General features: G+C 34.1%; 1 protein-coding gene across 1 annotated transcript; it reads right to left on the bottom strand.

Moving 5' to 3' along the window:
- Positions 1 to 200: 200 nt before the first annotated feature.
- Positions 201 to 1,960, bottom strand: LOC142975242 (uncharacterized). Its single transcript, XM_076117978.1, has 2 exons — positions 1,953 to 1,960; positions 201 to 1,620 (listed from the first exon to the last, which is right to left on the bottom strand). The coding sequence occupies exons 1-2, from the start codon at positions 1,958 to 1,960 to the stop codon at positions 201 to 203; spliced, it is 1,428 nt and encodes a 475-aa protein (XP_075974093.1).
- Positions 1,961 to 20,070: the final 18,110 nt, after the last annotated feature.

Consider the following 20,070-nt stretch of genomic DNA (forward strand, 5'->3'; position numbering starts at 1 on the left):
AGAGCACTTGGCGGAATCATTCGTGTGCGCTCTAACTTATGATAATTATATTTGGAATAATCCGCCCAAAGCAACGAATGCAGGAAGCAGACTTACCTTATTCATAAAATATAAGCATACACGTATGGAATAATTAAATTAAGAACGTCTACCGACTTCAAAATATACATCGTGTAAATATGCACACAACATACACGTTTCTATTTCTTTTTCTTATTCCACCTCGGTGGCTCAAAACTGTGAAAGAGGGTCTTGCTCAATATATCACATTCATACAATTCTCTTTGCGCTTTGTAAGCCAAAGACATCATCTTAATGTCTTTAGCGAACATTTCTTTCGCTGCTGTATTTACAGCTTTTACATCTAAGCCATCCAAAGCCAATGAGAGGTTCATGTAAAATCCCTCTATATTGTCCATCATAGTTGTTACGTTATCTTTAGGATCCTCTATTCCACCAAAAACACGTGTATGCACATATTGTACACACGTATGTAATTTTATATTATCGAAGTCACCGTATAATCGTTGAAAATCATTGTTCAGTAACTTATGAAACGCACTTTTGTAACTATTCGCTTTATCTTCTAGATATGTGTTTCGGTTCCTAAAAATGTTTACTTCGGTTTCCATTTCACCAGCTGCAGCTTTAAGAGCGCTCTTGAACTCATCTTTTTCTCTGAGAACATTGTTTAATACCTGTTTAGTGTAGTTACCAACGTCCATATAAAGATGTCCTTGCCGACATATATTATCAAAAATTGTTATTAATTGTTTGGGATTTTTAAAAACAAGTGTTGGTTCATCGCAAGGTAACGATAGAGCACTTTTGATGACTACTTTTGGTCCAAGTTCAATGGTACTTGATAACTTCGCATGAATTCGAGTGTCTCGATGTATGTTCATGCCCTGTTGTTGTAACCAGTCTGGCGTCATCGACGTGAGAAAATCGCTATAAGTCAACAAAATTTCATATTTGGCACTTAGAACGACGAGTTCATTCTTCAGCTTGGAATATTCAAAATTATATTCTTCTAGTTCATCGTTTACCTTTTCTATCCGGACAACTATCTTCGCTGCCTCGTCTTGAACTTTTTTCGCTTGTATGAAACTAAATTTTAGCATCGATACGAAACTGGCACTGTATTTTAAATAGAGTTCTCTAGCTTTTTCATATTCTGCTACTTCAGTTCTATAATCTGCATCTATTCGAACGATTTCTTCTTTTCGATAACCTATATCAGTTCGACACAAGCATATATCTCTTATATTTGACATGTATACTTTGATATCGTCTGCTTGCCGGAGCGGTCTACCTTCAATTACCCTATAAAATTCATTGTGGATATCACATACAGTGTGTACATTTTCCGTGGTACTAGGTTCAGGATGGATTTTTCTCGGTGCAGATATTTTACTAAAAAGTCTTGTCATTATCGGTATAGCAAAAGGATTAGGAAAGCTCTTGCTTGATATGTCCCTCAAGGGAGGTTCAATTTTTTTATTCTTAAACGTTTTTAATGGCTGCCTTACTTTGTGGTCACATTCTAATGGTGTTACTCTCAAAAGTTTGTTGTTTCTAATTCGTCTTATCAAGAGCTCTTTTGGTGTCGGCCTAGACCTGAAACAACGGCATAAATTTAATAAATCATATGAGAGCAGAAACTGAATATTCTTGATCGCCTCCAAATCTTTTTTAATGTTAGTCAAACATTATATTGGCATAAATTGAATTCCTTTTTCATCTACAATAACTATATCTCAAATTCAGAGACTCTTGCCTACAACCGTGGAAGAAAATCAGGTTCAGTTACACAAGAAACAAGACTGAAAGCTAATATTTACTTCATCATCATCTCAGCCATGGGACGCCCACAGCTGAACATAGGCCTCCCCCCTAAATTTCCAGTGTGACCGATTAAATATAAATATGATTTTTAAATATTTACTTACTTGCTCATTTTATCTTAGTATAATCTCTACTTATTATTTATTTAAAAATAACATAAATATTAATCGAGACTTCTCTTCTTTTTTGACTTTTCTTCTTGAAATTCAAAATGACTTTTAACAAGAAGATTTGTCACTTTCTTATTAAAAAGGTTCAAATGTCCTTAAAAGGAGGCAGTATATGACTATTATCGTAATTGCATATTAACGAAAAAGAGAGTCCTAAAAACTTTAAAGATGTATTCCGAATCGTGAACAGTTCTTAGTGCAGGAGTTGTCTTTAAATGGAAACTGACTGACTGAAACCCAGACACACACACACACACACAGCTATAAAGTATTTCATTCTTAAAGTATATACATATACTAACCAGACGATAACAAACGTTAGCCAAACAATCAATTTCCCAAGGCACTTTAATCACTTTAAACAAGTGCTTGTATAAATCATGTAAAGTAATAGCTCTCTCAAGATTAGTGCCTTATAGAATGCATCTTCACGGCAGTCGATTCAGAGGGTTGACCGCAAGTCCGCAACCCTTCGGTTAAACCCGACCTCTTCAATGTCCAAGGAAGTGTTGGTACTGACACCTGCGAATGTGGTACAAGTTAGAAACTTTTGACTGATAGAAGGAACGCAACAATTAATACTCACTTTATTTCTTTGAGATACAGAATATAATGTGCAATACTATATTCTAAAAACATCGTAAGATGTATAGAAAACGTGTTTTAGGTATTCATAGTCAGTATAGAAAACATTTTTTTTCTTTTTTGTCGTAAATAATCAAACTTCTTCTTCTTCTTCTTTTTTCTATGTAATCCGTAAGTAGTTTATTCATTTTAAAATTCTTGACTGCAGAATACAAAACTGTTTATTTCGGCATTCCCTTATTCTATTAACGTTAAGCTATATTCATATTCTATATTCATGAATTGTATCAGTACGCTACATCCTATGACGAACTTGAATAGCAAGCGATTTAAAGTATAATCGGTTTATCTTATAACTTGTCCCACACTTTCATTGCAACTGGTCAAGCCCTTTAGAATTCTTGTAGAATCACGCCCCGGGGAGCTGAAGTGACCCTCGTTGGTAATAATACTTGTTCGATAATTAATTAAGTTTGCCTTAATACCTTCATATCTACGGGGTACAATTAAAATTTGTAAAGTCTGCAGCTCTCCTAAATCGGCTGTGAAAAACCTAAATGCATGATATTTATAGACAAAAAATTCTAAATAAATAATTAAATTTTCCTTCCTTGTATAGAAGAATCTTACTACTAATCTTACTGCCCATCGTTGCATCTCGGGTTTGATTAACTTAAGTGATTGAGTGTGTGACCACTGTCGACTTAGTTGCCTCCATATATATTGATATCCACAATCTAAATATAACTGCCAAGCTAATTAAGGTAAGGTAACTTATTTTTTGCTTTTTCTTTTTTCAACTATTTTTATCTTACCTCTCTTAGTAGGGTGATCAGTCTGACAACTCTCCAGTGAGTGCTATAACAGTTATAACAACCACAAACAGCCGAAAATAGATCAAAATAACACCATCGAAAAGAAAATTTCATTCATATTGTAAGTTTTATTCAACTCGTTAAGGAACATAGTTGCATTAATAATGTTTTCTCACGATACAGTTAGAATATTAACTAAATTTATTTTGCGACTGAATCGCGGAGGAAGTGGCGATAAACGCTAAGTACAATTTATAATACAGAGCTCGCACTTTCTAGCAGTTATTATGGCGGAAAACTTTCACAGAACTAACTATAAGTTACGCGTCTACGGGATAAGTTTGTAATAGTCGCCTTATATTATTTGTATAGATATGCGAAATTCGCATTAGTACCAATTTAGTGTATAATTAAATTAAAATGATTTTGTTTATATACATAATGAGAAAGTCTATCTTTCTGTCTGTTACCATTTGACGACTTATCTGTATTACCGATTTCGATGAAGTGTATCATAAAGGCAATTCAAAACCTAAAGTCAAAATAAAGCACCTTTGTTTTTTTTAATTTCCTATAGCGTTATAGGTCAATAAGTAGGTTAGCAAACTTGATGACCATTCTTACCTAGGTACTTCAAAGGTATTCGGTATTTAGTTATACAATGTATAAGATTTAAACGCATCATCTTAAAACGCTCCTTTCCTATATATTTTCCAAGCTTGACACAGTTAATATTCAACATAATTATTTGAACAACAACGTTATTTATTTACTTTTAAATCTGCTAAATGTTCTCTAAAACCGTTAACAAGAGACAGGCGGGTGATTCCGTCAGTTCGTACAAATTTAATCAGCTCCCGGCGATTATGTAAATGTGTCGTAAATGAACGGATTCACCCTCATTCAAATTAGACTTAGCGACTACTGCCACCTGCAAAACTGCTTATTTATTGCGTAAACAACCGTTCGCTTTTACTAATTAGTGATGCTTATCTATGTTTAAAGGTTTACATAAGGAAAATATTACAGATTACATGGCAACGATAGGTAAATTTACATACAATACGAAATAATTATATTGACAACAGCGGAGGATTAAAAAATTTCTATCTATCTGGCTTCTATCTTTCCCACCAATAACGGATTCTCAAGTGATTTTATTTCTCCTCTCTTTTTACACATGATCTTACAAATGCAAAGACCTCATAAGATCATAAAGAAAACCGCAACAATATGACAATAAGTATCATTAAAAAAAGCTATGACAGAAATCTAGAGGCAATTCTTCGCAATGATACAAATCAAGGAATATCAGACGCAATGAAAATTCAAGAACCTAATTAGTTAGGAGCCCTTGCTACTGGGCAGCGGTCAGCGATAGGGCCCTACATCTTACGTCCGAGTCTCTGAGGTCCGCGGCTGCCCTCAAGAATAATTGCAACCCTTGAACCGACGTCTGCGGTCTGCGCGACCAACTGATATTAATTAGCGAACTTTGTATGTTTTGATAGATACTAAAGGTACGTGTGTTCTTGCTTGAACAATCTTTATAGTGCTACTAAATATAGTGTTAAACTTAAAATAATGACTTACTGTATATGTAGGTACTCGTGATGGAGAGCATTACAATAAATGTATTTAACACTTGTTTTCATTTATTTAAATTCTACATTACTGCCGTTCTCCCGTTAAGCACTGTATTGACTTTCATAATTTTTTATCATTATTGAGGAGAAAAGTGCTGGGAGACAGGAGAATTAGGGCCTACCTATAGAATTATCTTTACTTCTTTACAAAACTTGTTCGTTTAAAAAATGATCTTAAACCAAAAGAAATCCTTCAGGAATAAAAGTTCATATAAAAAATATACTCATAGTTATGAATACGCTTGAAACGCAATCTAACTTTGCATAAGGTGCAAACACAACATTACCAGGATACGGTTAAGTCTATCAACGTGTATTACTCCGGGCACGTGTTCCAAATGTCCCGGCGTGTGTGCCCGCGCGGGACATACGGATGGGTGCCAATTCCACTAAAATAAGCCGGGTGATGTGGCAACACGCCAGCCGTTTACTCTGTAATCCTTGATTCCACTTGTGACTGCTTGTTTTAATATGATAGGCTTTTTGTCTAGGAGAGGTTTTATTTTGAATTTAGGTGACTAAAATGTTTGTAAAATGACATATAGTACGGTTAGTGTAATTTTGGGCAATGTTAAAGACTTGCATATTCAATTTAATTGACGAATGGTAGGTTCCCCAACTCACAATTGTTCAGCGTAGCGGACTCAATTCTTTACCCCTTCCTCATGACGGGAAGAGAGAGACCCTTGCAGTGCAGAGAGTAGTGGGACAGTAATGGGATTGAATTAATATTTTTTAGATGATTACTAAATCATCCAAAATATCATTTGCTTCTGTTACAAATACGTAAAAAGAAATCCTATACTACTTCCTCATCCTTAAGAAAACAGTTTTCGTATTAACAAAAGCAACATATCTAAGCATTCTTAAATATTCGAAGAATAAACAAGAAATTAACAGTTACATCAAAACATTCTAACAAAAGCAAACAAAAACCAAAACAAACAATCTCACACCTTCAAACACATTCATTCGCGAATTGAATAAATTAGAATGCAAAGAAGCAAGAACGTTAGCTGCTAATTAGGAAGAGTTTACACTCACCGTTTCACAAAAAACGACATCTCGGAAGGGTTGCACCGATTAACGATTCAAGAGTCTGCCTGTACCTCTATAATTACCTCGCATTCGTTCCGGCCGTCCTTAAGACGGAATTACGTCAAAAGTCTTCACCTTTGCTTTGACTATTGAGGATCAAGGGCTTCCTTTTATATCATTTGGTGGATTAAAAGCTGTAGAAGATTCAAGTGTGTAGGAAGGTTTTAGGTAATTAAAACTGCGGTTTTTCGTGGGGTAATCATACTTTCATGTAAATTGTTTGATCAACTTTGTTTTTAGTAATATTGTATATGTAGTAGAAATAAAACACGTTCTGTTATTAAAGCGTTTTGCTTTTGAAAATCTTTTTATATTAGAAATCAATTAGCCACTCTTTAAAATGAAGCTAAACTTGTGCGATAGTTACAGTTACCTTTTCGTATTTCCCATCCACTCGAAACCAGAATACTCGCTTTTCATTTCAATATAATAGTACAGGAGAAGCCAGGTCAAGTCAATTGAATCGTGAACAATGTTCGACCACCTACACCTATAACAGGCACATAAAGAACCGTCCACAATATGTAACTATATATTATTTATAAATATATGCAAACGGACCCAAAGTGTATTCACACGGACGGTTGTTCAATTCCATCAGAAAGGAGCGAGCCACTTTTAAATATTCCATGTGCGGTCAAGAGAGAAATCCACAAAGAAAATGTATTACACATCCCTTATTGCGATTCTCCCTCTTTTACAACGACCACTGGCTTCGGGTAACACAATTTTATGATACTTTTATCAATAAAGAGCTTTGCCGCGTGTCGTAAATGTAAAAATATGTATTTTTTCGGTATTGATGTTTGGTAAAATTGCTTTATATCCGACGTGCCAAGATGTTGTTACCACACTTATTGGATGTGGATATAAAAGGCAAAACTAACTAAAGTTCTTGAAAGGTGTCTTCCATATCCATTGGCAACCTGACTAGATCACGTATGGCAACTTATGCTAATAGCATTGTGATTATTTGTTCAAACATGCGCTTCGATAAAGAATCTCTTAGCAAGTGATAAAGCGGGGAAACAAAACACGCAAGATTCTTAAGAGTAGAACTTAATACCTGTATTTATTTACAAGGTAACTGATATAGACGTTTGATATTTTAAACCCTTCAAAATAAAACAAAGTACATCTTTGTTTTCACTTTCACTAAGCACTCGAGCAGATTGCAAACAATTTGAATACGAGTTCGTTATATTATAATCTTGAGCAAACACTCAATTAGTCAGTCGCTCCGGTGTTAATTAGAAGCGCCTTTAAAGGGCTAAGTACGGTTTTAAGTACCACTCAATAAAATTTCCGTTTCCTTTAAGAAACAACCCTTTTTCTCGGAGATGTCATCGGCTTTTCATCGTGTCAATTGCACACCCCCTGTAGGGGATCGTTAATTGAAGTAAATATTTGTTTATAGAATTTTCTTTCGGTAGAATCCTTTTCGTCTCGCAATTAACTGAAATCTTTTACTTTTATGTATTTATCTGATTGTGTTTGTGTTATAATGATTAGGCGTTTTTAGCTTTTTGCGACAGCCATGTTTTGGTGCAATTTCCTTCGCTTTTCAATTTTAATTGGCGTATTTTTCATTGATATTTATATTTAACTTATAAAATTATATTATTCTTAGAAACGTAGTCAGGTAAGCAAACAGAATCAGATTCGAAAGCTTTTATTCGTACAAGAAAAAAGTCTATTTGCCTTATCGAAAGCAAAGGCAATCGAATACCGCTAATGGGATGGTACAATTGAAACTGCTCTGCGGAAAATCGAGCAATAAGTATGCATCACAACGTCGGTGGCTGTGGCTGATGCTTTCAGAGATGTCTAGCCGTAGCCCGTAGCCTGTAGCCCGTAGCATGTAGCTCGTAGCCCGTAGACTCAATACCATTAGTACTACGAGACTACGCTTATTCGCCTTAATACGAACAGTTTTCAGCAACCTACACGTTCGGTCATAGCAATATAAGTAAATAGATATTGAATGCGATGTGCGGATTGTAGATTGTTTTCTACAATGTTCCCTTTGATACGTGTTGTAAATTGAGTTGGTTGCATTTGCAGTTGGAAGGTTCGAGATAAGAACTGTTTTGAACTTTCGCGATATGTGAGCTTGGGAGTCAAACTTTACCAAGAATTACGAAACACAATGAAAGTATTTTTTAAAAAACAAACGATGATTTTATAATGTAAGTGCTTGATACTCATTAATGAATATTAGTGATTGAAATACATCAAAGGTATGTAATTGTCTTGCCGGAATGGCAAGACAATAATTACAGTCATTAAACTAAAATTTCTCTGTATAATCAAACAATCACAAAGACTTTGAAATGTATCACCAATACGATTTTATATAATTACCATTCAAATTCATAAATTAAAACAAAAAAATATCTTTACTTTTACAAATAATAAAAAAAATGACTCCAACCAAACTAACTCAAGAAGAAACACAATAATCGCAGAGTGTGCACTTTCACCAAGCAGATAAAGAAAATACGAATACGAACATAAGTGTTGGTCACAAGTGTTGAAAACGGCCAGTGTCACTGTTTACGGTTATTTGAGTGGGCGTATAACGTCCTAATTTATAACGTTCATAATGGCAACACTGGCCATGATTGCTGCGACAGTGGCGACATCTCGTATGCCATTCGTCTGCTTGTACCAGAATATTGGACTGTTTCCGCGAAAATTATTTTGGACGTGAATAATTCAAAATGTTGTTTCGTGTGGCAGTAATTTCGTTGTTATTTGACTCTATGTTTGTGAAATATGGTTTTGTGATGTTGATAGAAACGAGCTTTATACTTTCCAAGTTTGATGAAATGATGTTAGTTATTTGAACATGCTAATCATCAATCAGTGAATACTGTTGGACAATACTTTGATAACCCCGGTAGGAAAAATTAAACAACGAATTATAAGCTTCATATAGTTGGTAATTAGTCCATAGCCCTTATAAACAAAAGTATTTGATTGAGTCTTAATAATATGGCCGACAGTTAATTTTACCGTCTCTAACAAACAACCTATTATATGTAATTATGGTACTGTACAAAATTAGTTTGCCGCTAACTTACCAATATATTGTTAAACAATCTTATATTTCGCACTTATACATAAAAAAGGTAAGTAGGTAGTTCACCTTCCTCGGCTTACAGGCCACTCAACCAAACACACACAAACATTTTTAATAGAAGTGTTCTTTGTGTATCCCACAATGGAGTACAATTATATCCTTTATATGTATTTTCCTCCAAGACTCGTATTTATTCCTTTGAACAAAACACAGACAATCTTTTTCTGTCTTCAAAGACCTTGTTTTTGCAAACACTAGTTGAGAAAGGAAACTTTATAGAGAATAACAGATATACACGGTTTTCAGAAACATACCTTAATAGAAAATATTATTTAGTTTTAGAAATAGATACGAAGTGGAGGATGGTGTAGTTGGCTTGCATGTTTTCGAGAAGTATCTATTAAAAAGAAAATATGTTTCCATTTTATACGATGCTAATTTTTTCTGAGTGCATTTTTTATGAGCTGCAAATGTATGTTTTTATAAATGATATTTTCTTACATGTATTAAGGAATGAGTTTATCGTATTGTATCACAAGTTTAAACTACGTATTCGCAAAAATGTTCAGTCCCTTCAAGCTGTCTCCACTACCTATATTTGCAACAGTAATTACACTAGCTATTTCATATACTGTCTTTAATTTGCCTTCAAAGCTGTAATTATGCTTATTAATAGTAAGTCGACAATACCTGCGGGAATATCTGCATCTCAAGACACAAATCAGTGTAAAAACTGAAAGAGTTGCAATACTTAGGTGTGGATCGAAATTTGTTGCAATTAAGAGTCGCGGGGGAACCGCAATCGGTACAACACTACACGCCGATAGTTTGCAACACCGAGTAACGAACCTGGCCACTACACCGTCCGCATAACGATTCATACTGCGGTAGGGCTGGCAACACTGATAAATCACCTTGTCTTGTGCAAGTAAATCAATTTGGTTTCTAGCTTGAGAAGATATACCATGCCAAAAAATGAATGTTAAGATTTTATGCACATTTCTGGAAAAGATATGTTTCATTGCCTTTTGGGTATGTGGTTAATTTAATTGATTTATGAATTATTGATACAAAACCAAATCAAGACAAATATGTACATTTAAAAGCGCACGTCAATGCGGATTTATTTGAAGTTAGTAAAAAGATAGCAACCTTAATTTTATTTCTACGTTATACCAAAATTTTATGTCAATCAAAATTGATGTTCTGACCTTCAAGTGCCAACTGATTTAAATTGTTCACCGCTCTGATAGGTGATTCATACCTCCTTGATCTAATTTGATTGTTGTGGCCGTGTGTAGGTAGAGTTTCAGCTCAAATACCAATAGCCAGGTGATCTAATGACCGCAGCTATGATTGTTTACAATTGTTGCGTTTAATGAATAATAACTACGTCTAGGTGTAGTACAATTAGTCAAGTGATCTGCGATTACTTTTTGTAAACGCGAGGTCTTATTGCTGAGAAACAGTTAGTGGGGGCAAAGATATTGCCATACTATCCAAATGCAGATTGACGCAGGTAAACAGTTTCTGAATAATTTTATTTATTTAAAGCCATTTGGCATTTTTAACTCCAAAATCGAATTTTGTTAAGAAATTAGAATCTCTCAGATGTACAACTTTACCTCGAACAAAGAAATTCTCTATTACTCAACTAATGTTATGTTAATTCGAATAATAGTGTTCTTGCTCTTTCTTTCACATACATACATCTCTCCTTAGTATCAAAATCATCCAGCGTAAAATTCAGCACGGTATATTTTGTGTAGTATGATTCAGTGATGAGTCATTGATCGTAAACCAGCGAGGTCAACTGTTATGCCGCGTCTTGAGTCACCAATGTACTGCAAAAATAAACACACTTTCATACTCACTGTTGAAACAATTGAGGTTTTTTTGTTCAGTGCAATTTGTAAGCGTCGGGGTTATTTATTGTTTTTAAATATGATTGATGGCCACACTGTTTGTTTGCACTTGATTCTTTAAGGTTGTGTTTGTTTTCGTATTAAAAATTTAATATTTTTTGCTAATATTTTGTATTCATGAAGTAAAGTATGCGTATGTATACGTTTGAGAATATAATATTGGAAATCGTATTTAATGTTTCACTATTTTTTTATCTTTACACGCTATATTGATCATTGAGCGCTATGAATACCTTAATTGTAAAACTCGAATAAGTTTTCAATACTTACATGTCACTATGACTTACGTTATTATGTAACGCAAAATGTATGCAAACAAGCCGACGACTAATCATACATGCATAACCTTATTATTACTTAAAATAAAATTGTATCACACATTTTCAAATGTAAAAGTTTTCAATAATACAATTGCAGACAGCCCTGCCAGTAGTTTTCAGGTTTCACGAACGGTCGGATGCTCAGAATAACTTAAACAATGCGTCTGAAATCTTGTCTAACTGCTTGACATACCGAATGTTCAATTGCGGACGTCTGCGGGCGACGACTATCTACCTTCCGAGCTCACGTCTTCCAAGCTTACATACAAATACCACTGAGTATACATATTACTGAATGTAATTATATGAAACTATACATATGCAGTGACTTATTATGTGTATGCGATGTAAGCAAATATTTGACGCAGGTATGCTTTTTTCATGATTGAAATCAATGATCATAAAAATGTTTGTTATAGAGTACAAGCGCGATGTTTAACGAAATTCATGTACGCGTAGATCAGTCAAACATTTGTTCTGTAAGGGAATCTAGCCCATGACCCGGTGCAGTTATAGTTGCTTTAGACTACTTTGCCACTTCGCTGTGGACGTAAAAGTTCCGGTAAAGATAAAATCATTGAAAATTTTAACTTACTTCACTCCCCTTTCTAATAACACTTAAGCAGAAACTAAATAATATTAAAATATGATCACTCACCTTCAAAGTAAATAAGACAAACATACATAAAGCAACCAGAAAACAACACAACACATACTTCATACAACACATTACAGACGTAACCATTCCTCAAATGAAAAGAGAAAAATACACAGAAATATTTCCTTCAAAACAGACAGTCTTTGTGCGAACATTTAAGTCCTACCAACATGTTTTTAACAATATTTCTGAGAGAAAAATGGTCGACGTACAATATAATGTGCTCGCATGCACTAGTTTTATCATTCTCCTATGTTTAAATATGCTTCGTATGTTGTCCATTAGTTGCCAACGTCTGCATCTTATCTTAAGTGTAGTCTGATGTCATATTTATAGTGCAGGTTTGTATTTGCTAGTGTGATGTGATTCTGTCTTGTAGTTTTGTTGGTTTTTTACTGTTTGTGCTTACTTTGTTGTTACATTTTGTGAAGCTCAATATTGTGTTATAATGTTTAGATTTTATAAAAAACGTCGAACATTATGTTTAAGTTATAGTTGCTGATATTACCTATATCCTGTATGAATAGAATCATTTAGTTGAGGACAAATTTACCATAGCTCTACGTCTAATCTAAGAAACGCTTGAATATAACTTGCAAATTAATAAACATAAAGAAAAACACGCCTCCACTGCAACCCAGGTTTTTTATATGATATCTTAAAGCTAATAGCTGTTTATTATTTGTCACTGTTATCTTATTTAAACTTGTCTCGGCTTCTAGAAATCTTGATGCTCACTTGATAAAGTAAGAACATTACAATTTACAGTTTTCAAAAACTCATCATTTAAAATGAACCATGAAGAGACACCAAATGGTTGTTATTACGTCACCGCCCACTGCCTTCAACAAAATTACGTCATAAGCCTTTAAGCTCGCTCATTCAACTCCCTTCCATTCAACCTACTTCAAGGATTAAAAACATTTTCAAGGAAGCCCTACAAGTAATTTCCCTTCAGTAGTCTTTACAAACTCCTTGCATATTAGTGGTCTTGTCACGTGAAAATCATCGCGGCACATCAAAGAGGAATGCTCTTAAAAATCGCACTCCATTAACGCTGGAGTAAGGGTGAAGGCAGATATGTCGACTTGTCTGACATAATTGTTTGTGTTGTTACAAGTATATAATTTTGCCGCTTATATTTTTGAGTGGAAAAATGAAAAGGTTTTGAAAACTGATGATTAAATGTTTGGTCGGATACCTTGCTGCTCTGTAAATGTTAATGCGTTTCTCTGTTTTAAACAGAAAACTTGACAGTTTCCGGTCGATCACGCGATTTTTTTCAGTTTTTTTAGATTAGCACCTAGATAAGCACACTTTAATATATTAAAAAGCTTATGCTATTCTTCTAAAGAAATTTTTAAAAGTAACACTTAATAACCTAACTTAATAAAACAAAAGAAAGCTTATTAAAAACAACCCTAAACGTGTTACTCAAATTCAACCCTATTGTACTCATCAATTCCTTAACTACATTATACCACAAAATCTCTTTACCGTTTCAATGTAGAGCGGTGTAGACAAATTAGTCGCAGTGGCTTAAAATCTTAACGTGCAATTCAGTATAACGATGCCAATTCTCGTAAAACGGACTAGTGAAACACGAAAGGCACTCCATCTGGGCCCTGACGAGTGCATAATTTCGTGTTGCAAACGACCAACGACTTTTACGTACTCTTTAACAAGGTTGAATGAATATTTTTGTATGTTTCTTTCATATAGCAGTTTCTTGCTAGCTCTTCTCATAAGGCTCTACCCCCTTTCCGGGCTACTGGTAGATTCAATAATTGTAACGACTATCATAAGTGTCAATATTTGACCTAAATGAATAAATGATTTGATTTTGATTTGGATATATTAGTAGAATATGCCTGTGTGTTTGCAATCATTGTCCTGTAGGTGCCGAGACAAAGTTTATCATAATGTTTGGATAAAATACGAAATAGGGGTACAAAGAAGCATACCTATCACTCTTGCATATTTAGGTGTAATATTCATAAGGAAGTAGGGTTGTCAAGAATATTATCTACCGAGAATACCCCTTATTTTTTCATGATCTAGGAATCGAACCCGAAACCGACAATCACACTACCGCGTATGACGTAAGCAGTCAGAATAATATTAAAATCTAAAAAGGTATTTAAAAGTTTCCAAGATGCTCTTGAGTGATAAATGCACTCCGTTTGTTTGCAGATGTTAAGTTATTAAGATCTTTTCAGAGTTTTTAGCTGCTTTTCTTTCTTTTCTTTAAGACTTTTAATCGGAAACAGTTTATACTGTGTATTGAGAATTATTCTTTTACAAGCAAAGTAAAGCATAACCGTGAAAAAAACATTATTTTTCTGTGTTAAGTTGTAAAATAATCATATTTTACCACAAAATAACTTTGCTAATAATAGTTTTTTTTATTCCATATGTATATATAGATACGTATATAGATCTGTTTAAGTACTTTAGTGTGCTGCATTTTGGTGGATTATCAGGCTGCGAAATCAATAATAATAACAATATATGTAATTGTCAATAGGCTAACCCATGGCTATATCTGACTTCATTGGAAACGACGGCACATGGATGTATTTCATGCACCTCTGCCTACACCTTTGGGTATAAACGCGTGATAGCAAAAATAATAATTTATAGCTTTCTAAGCAAGTGAGGAAATAAAGGAACAATATCCTTATGTAGATATACACGAATAAACATTAAGATAGCTTATATATAAATCCATTGGACATCACAAACCTACCCAACGACAATGTTCCTCACTTGTCCTAAAACAGATTTATACTGTTTTTCTCCATATTCTAAACATCGGCACTAATGCATGACTAGTTCTGTCGCCTACAATATTACCTTATATAGAGCCTGCATACAAAAACGATTAAACAAAGAGCAAAATGCTATAAATATGTATATACATGAATATTATTGTTTTGACTATTCGTCATCATTATGCGTCATCGAATTACATAAATGGATTATACAAAATATGTAATCATAAAAAACGAATGCCATTAAAAGCTCGTCTCAACCTTGCAAATAAGTGCTTAAGTAGTTATTTTGATAAATATTTTTTTTTATATCGTTCATATTTTTTATTTTTCGTTCCACAGCGGCTTCGTGTTGCCGTTATAAAAACAAACGCCAGTAATAACTTTAATGCGATCCTAATTTTTTAACATACTAAATTTATAAAAGCATGCAATACTTTCAGTAATGTTTTAAAAATTAAGTAAACGTGTAGGTAATATGATTCCACGAAAGTCTAGCGAACACGGGTTGCACTAAAAAAAGCTTAAATTATTTGCAGTACTTTTTGTAATTTGATAGCTTTTACTCATTCCCGTCACGAACCTTTGATAAGCTAAAGAAATTAGTACGAAATATGAAAGGAACTGAGAAATTAAAACTAAAATGTTAATTAATTTTCTTTCTCTTTAAAATATTGCAGCCAGACTTTACTCGTGAGCTGTCTGATTCACAATTCGTTTAAAACCTTAAAAGGGAATAAGAAGTTACGGATACAGTCAAAGGAATACAAGTTTTATATTCCTTTTAGTGCTTAACAAACTGTTTGGGTTGTGTTTTAGATGCATTTCTTGTAAATAAATAGAAAATTCGCTCTATCTTTTCTCTTGAGAACTAAAAGAAACAAGGACTAACAGAAAAGAAATGAAGAAACATAAAATGTATTAAGAGATAATTTGCTTCGTCATTGTCTTACTCTGTTCTCATTTAACAAAGTATTTACTTTTTTCATGTAACACATTTTCAGAGTAAAAAAAGCATAGGATACGAAAAAAAGTTGACAACTTACACTAGAGTCTTTTCAGATTGACTATTTCCTACTATAATCGAAATTTTGTACGAAAATTGCAAATATACTGCAAAAATAGTACTAACGGCACCCGCTAGAGGCGTTAATCAGATTTTTATACAAAATTTGTACCGAAAGTACATATAAAATCGCGCCACAGTTGCGTGGTTCCCTACTTCTATCAAATATTGACAACCGGCTAGTTATCGAGACTTTTTGTAAGAATCTAATATAATCAGCGTCTCTAGCGGGTGCCGTTGGAATTATTTACGCAGCACATTTTAGATGTCAGAGTATCAATCAGTACTCGATAGTACCGACTAAAAATAATCGCGCTAATGTCTCAGTTTGTACCTCAGTTTTTAAAACAAAACGGTCTAATATAGTATGAGTGTCACATGTCACTTAAAGCAATAAAAGTAGTGGAACAGTAACGAATGATTCGCGTGGGAAGTGTAGTTTTTCAAAGTTTATGAATAAATAAGAAGTGCTCAGTCTGGCGCAAACGATCGATAAACGTTAAGCTCTACATGAAAATAACCTTTACTTCGACAATAAACTTCCAAAGATTGTATGGCAGACGGGATACCGCAGATTATTTTGTAGATGTTTTATTTTCAAAAGTGATAGCTTGGCGACTACTACCGCGATGTGTCTTGGATTCGATTCACACATGGAACAAGCGCCAGTTCTCTTAATTTGTGTCTGTTGTTTTTTTTAAGATTTCGTAGAAAAAATCGTTAGCTTCAATAAAAAGAAAGAAAAAAACGATTGCCGTATTATATCGCGCGTTGCACTCCATTTCCATAAACATTTAAAAATGTGTCATTTCTACTGCGAAAAATCTAAAAAAAAATTCTAACTTAAAAACGGCTCTACCTACAAAATTTAAACAATAAACCAAACTTTTGCAGCCTTCAGTAAATTGTAGATCTAGAACCAATTTAAAAGTGAACCAATTCAGGCATCCATCAAATACAAACCATAAACCATACAAACATAAATTTTACAAGCGAGGCAAAAGGCCCGATATAAAGTTGTACAAGTAAAATAGCCTGTCATCGAACAAGAGGCGGTAGTCGATACAACAAAGTAAGTACGGCTACCTGTCGCCGACATTGTACAACTACCCTTTGGTAAAGCTTGTCGTTGCAATACACTTTGTTGTTACTTAATCTTGACCAGCACTGTACGAGACTGTAAGTAGTGATCTCTTTGAAGTTCATGCTCGCCTGGTACTTTTTGTCGAATGGATGAATTGTTGTGTTAAAAGACTTTTGTTGGATTGCGATGAAAAAATCGTAGGAGTTTTGGCGGGTTGATCAGAAGACAAAAATATTACAGGAGGCTTCTCAGCAGTGGGAAAACTGAAACCCGCCTTATTAGGTTTAATATGAAAATTAGGTTTAAAATCAGAAGTTCATAGTTCAAAGAATAAACACAAAATATTATATTTATCCACTGTTTAATATAAGGTATTAGAGAATATGAACAATAATTGAATTTTATAAATAAATTGATTGCCTAATTTACTGAGTGTCACTTTGAGTAATAGCAAAACGTCCAACTACAAACAAACGTCTTAGATGGAATCTGTCGAAGACTCCAAAACAAAAAACTTTTCTCAAAGAAATAATGAATTCTGTTCACATTTCTAATTTTCTAAACAAATACGTACATAAAATTTAGTGTGATATTTAATCCTGCCCCTCGTCTCCATTACTATTAGTTTTTAAGCCTCAAAATTGAAATCGAATTCTATTAGAATTCAATCCCTTTATAATTGGGTTTGCGAAATTGAAATTACGGCGACATAAGTATAGGCACACTGTCATTCTCTCGAGAGCAGAATTATTGACCTTTCACAGTTTCTATGACCTCTGATTGGAATTTAAATGAAGCTAATTTGGCGGATTCTCTTTCAATTATAGCTATTGAAAAGCTTATTTATCTGCCGTTTTACGTGAATCCGATGATCATTATAAAATCTACATAATGAATTACTAAATGTTCTTCTTCAAGTCTTTCCAGTTCTGTTTAATGATAATCATTAATTAGTTAGCTTGCTTGCTGTTATTATTTAGGCAAGTGCATAATATTATAGGAGTTAATAAAATCAATGTGTAGATATTCACACAAAATACTTCTAACTTCTTTTTACTAGTCTTTATTATACAAAGCAAAAACAACCTTTTGATAACATTCACTAAAACGCCAATATTGACGAAAACAATTTAAATGTTAAGAAAATGTTCAAACGAAACTAAAAAGTGTTCACTAAGAAAATTCCACTACTTCAATATTTTATCGCCCCTCTAAATATCCATTAACAAAAACGTTGTTACATCAAACATACATAAGTTACTATGTAAAAAGACCGAGCTATTTACATCGCGGTTCTAAGACTTCGTATATTTCAAACGGTACGAAAACATCTTTGAAAGCTGTTTTCCTAAGAATTCGCCTCCATATTCAACATTCGAGTGTATTTAGATCGGTATAATGGCGTTCGACCTGCAGACGACTGGGAGTGGGGTTGCGAGTTTGCGACACTAAGTCAGCCACTTTGGCCCGCTAGGTCCCGGGTAATGGCCCCGACACCTTTGCCCCAAACACGTTACATTGGGCCCCGTTAAATGTTCAGATACACGGCTGTCTGACTTAATGTTCACTACAAAAAGTTCTGACGTGCACTCACATTTTGGCATTCAGTTAGCTTGTCTTGTTTTGGATAGTTTTCGTTTTCAGTATAAAGGGAAATGGATTTTAGTTGTGAAGCCCCATGTGTGCACATTAAATAAACTGTGATGTGTATTATGCGGACTACAGTAAAAAAGCATTCAAATTAACAACTTACGCTAGAGTGAACTTAAGTTCAATAAGAGATCTAGGAAATAACATCAACATTTTTTCGAGACGTACTGTTGATTAATCTCTTTTTCAAACATTCCATTAAAAAGAAAGCTGAAAATCTGTTTACCTTTTAACTAAACGTTTTGCATGAATTTCTCATTGCAAAATAATTACATGATTTTTGACTTAAAATATGATTGCAGCCTCGAAAATGAAAGCTAAAAGTGAATCTAAAACGAATTTGTAAACATTATTAGTTTGTGTTCGCATTAAAAGTTACAACCATCAAACAACATCGCTTTAACAAGCTAAAGTGGCGACAGTTCTAAAAATGTTTTTGCTAAAAAATTACCCAACTCGTACGGAAATTAGCCGCACGAAATATTCACAGTGTGCGGATGGAAAAAACAGCGAAAGTGGAAAGTGTCACGAATAGCATTTGGCATTCAGCCACCGGCGGTATTGATGCGGCAGACGGGGGATACTTATTTATTCATAAACGTTCAAAAACTTGTCAGTGGTTCCCGGCGCGGAGGTGCACACTACCCAAATGCATATTAGTACGTTCCCTGTTTATTTTATTCTCCAAACATATTCGGGAGCCAGACGTGCCCGCGTCTCTTTTTCCAACTACAATCGGAGAAAACGTCAGATGGCTTGTTTCTGTTTTTGTTTTCCGACGTCTACTACACTTCGATAAGCACCGAATGTTGTTAATCTTAGTCTCCGTATTTATTTTGAATACAGAGAGAAATATAACATGAGCTAGTTTTCGTTTAATGCTAAAGTTTGAAGGCATTTTAATACCTTTAGCTCGTTCGCCGTAAACATACTTCGACATAAAGCTTTAAAGGGTACCCAATTAAGTGCATTGCCACTACTAGACAATGTGTACACCTACAACTATTATAACATGAAAGCGCTTCAGATCAAAATCTTAGTGCAAAGTTGACTCTAACAACTTATAAAAGATGATTGACGCGTACATCGTGTTTATCTTTTATAACGGAAAGTTCTCTCTCGAAGTTTTGTTCTTATATTTTACGTATAAACATAGTACGCTAAAGAACACGGTTTTATTTCTAACGTGAAAAATATTTACTTGTTTCAAAGTACATTCGTTTTTCTTATTTCCAGAGGTAGTTTCGATAATATTCTTTGACAAAGTCGTAGAGATAGCGCAATGGACTGTAAAAGAAAATCCAAAACAATGTATTTTATTCTTTTTAGCGAAATCGCAGACTCGA

Source organism: Anticarsia gemmatalis, chromosome 9 (genome assembly GCF_050436995.1).
Source record: "Anticarsia gemmatalis isolate Benzon Research Colony breed Stoneville strain chromosome 9, ilAntGemm2 primary, whole genome shotgun sequence".
NCBI classification, from domain to species: Eukaryota; Metazoa; Arthropoda; class Insecta; order Lepidoptera; family Erebidae; genus Anticarsia; species Anticarsia gemmatalis.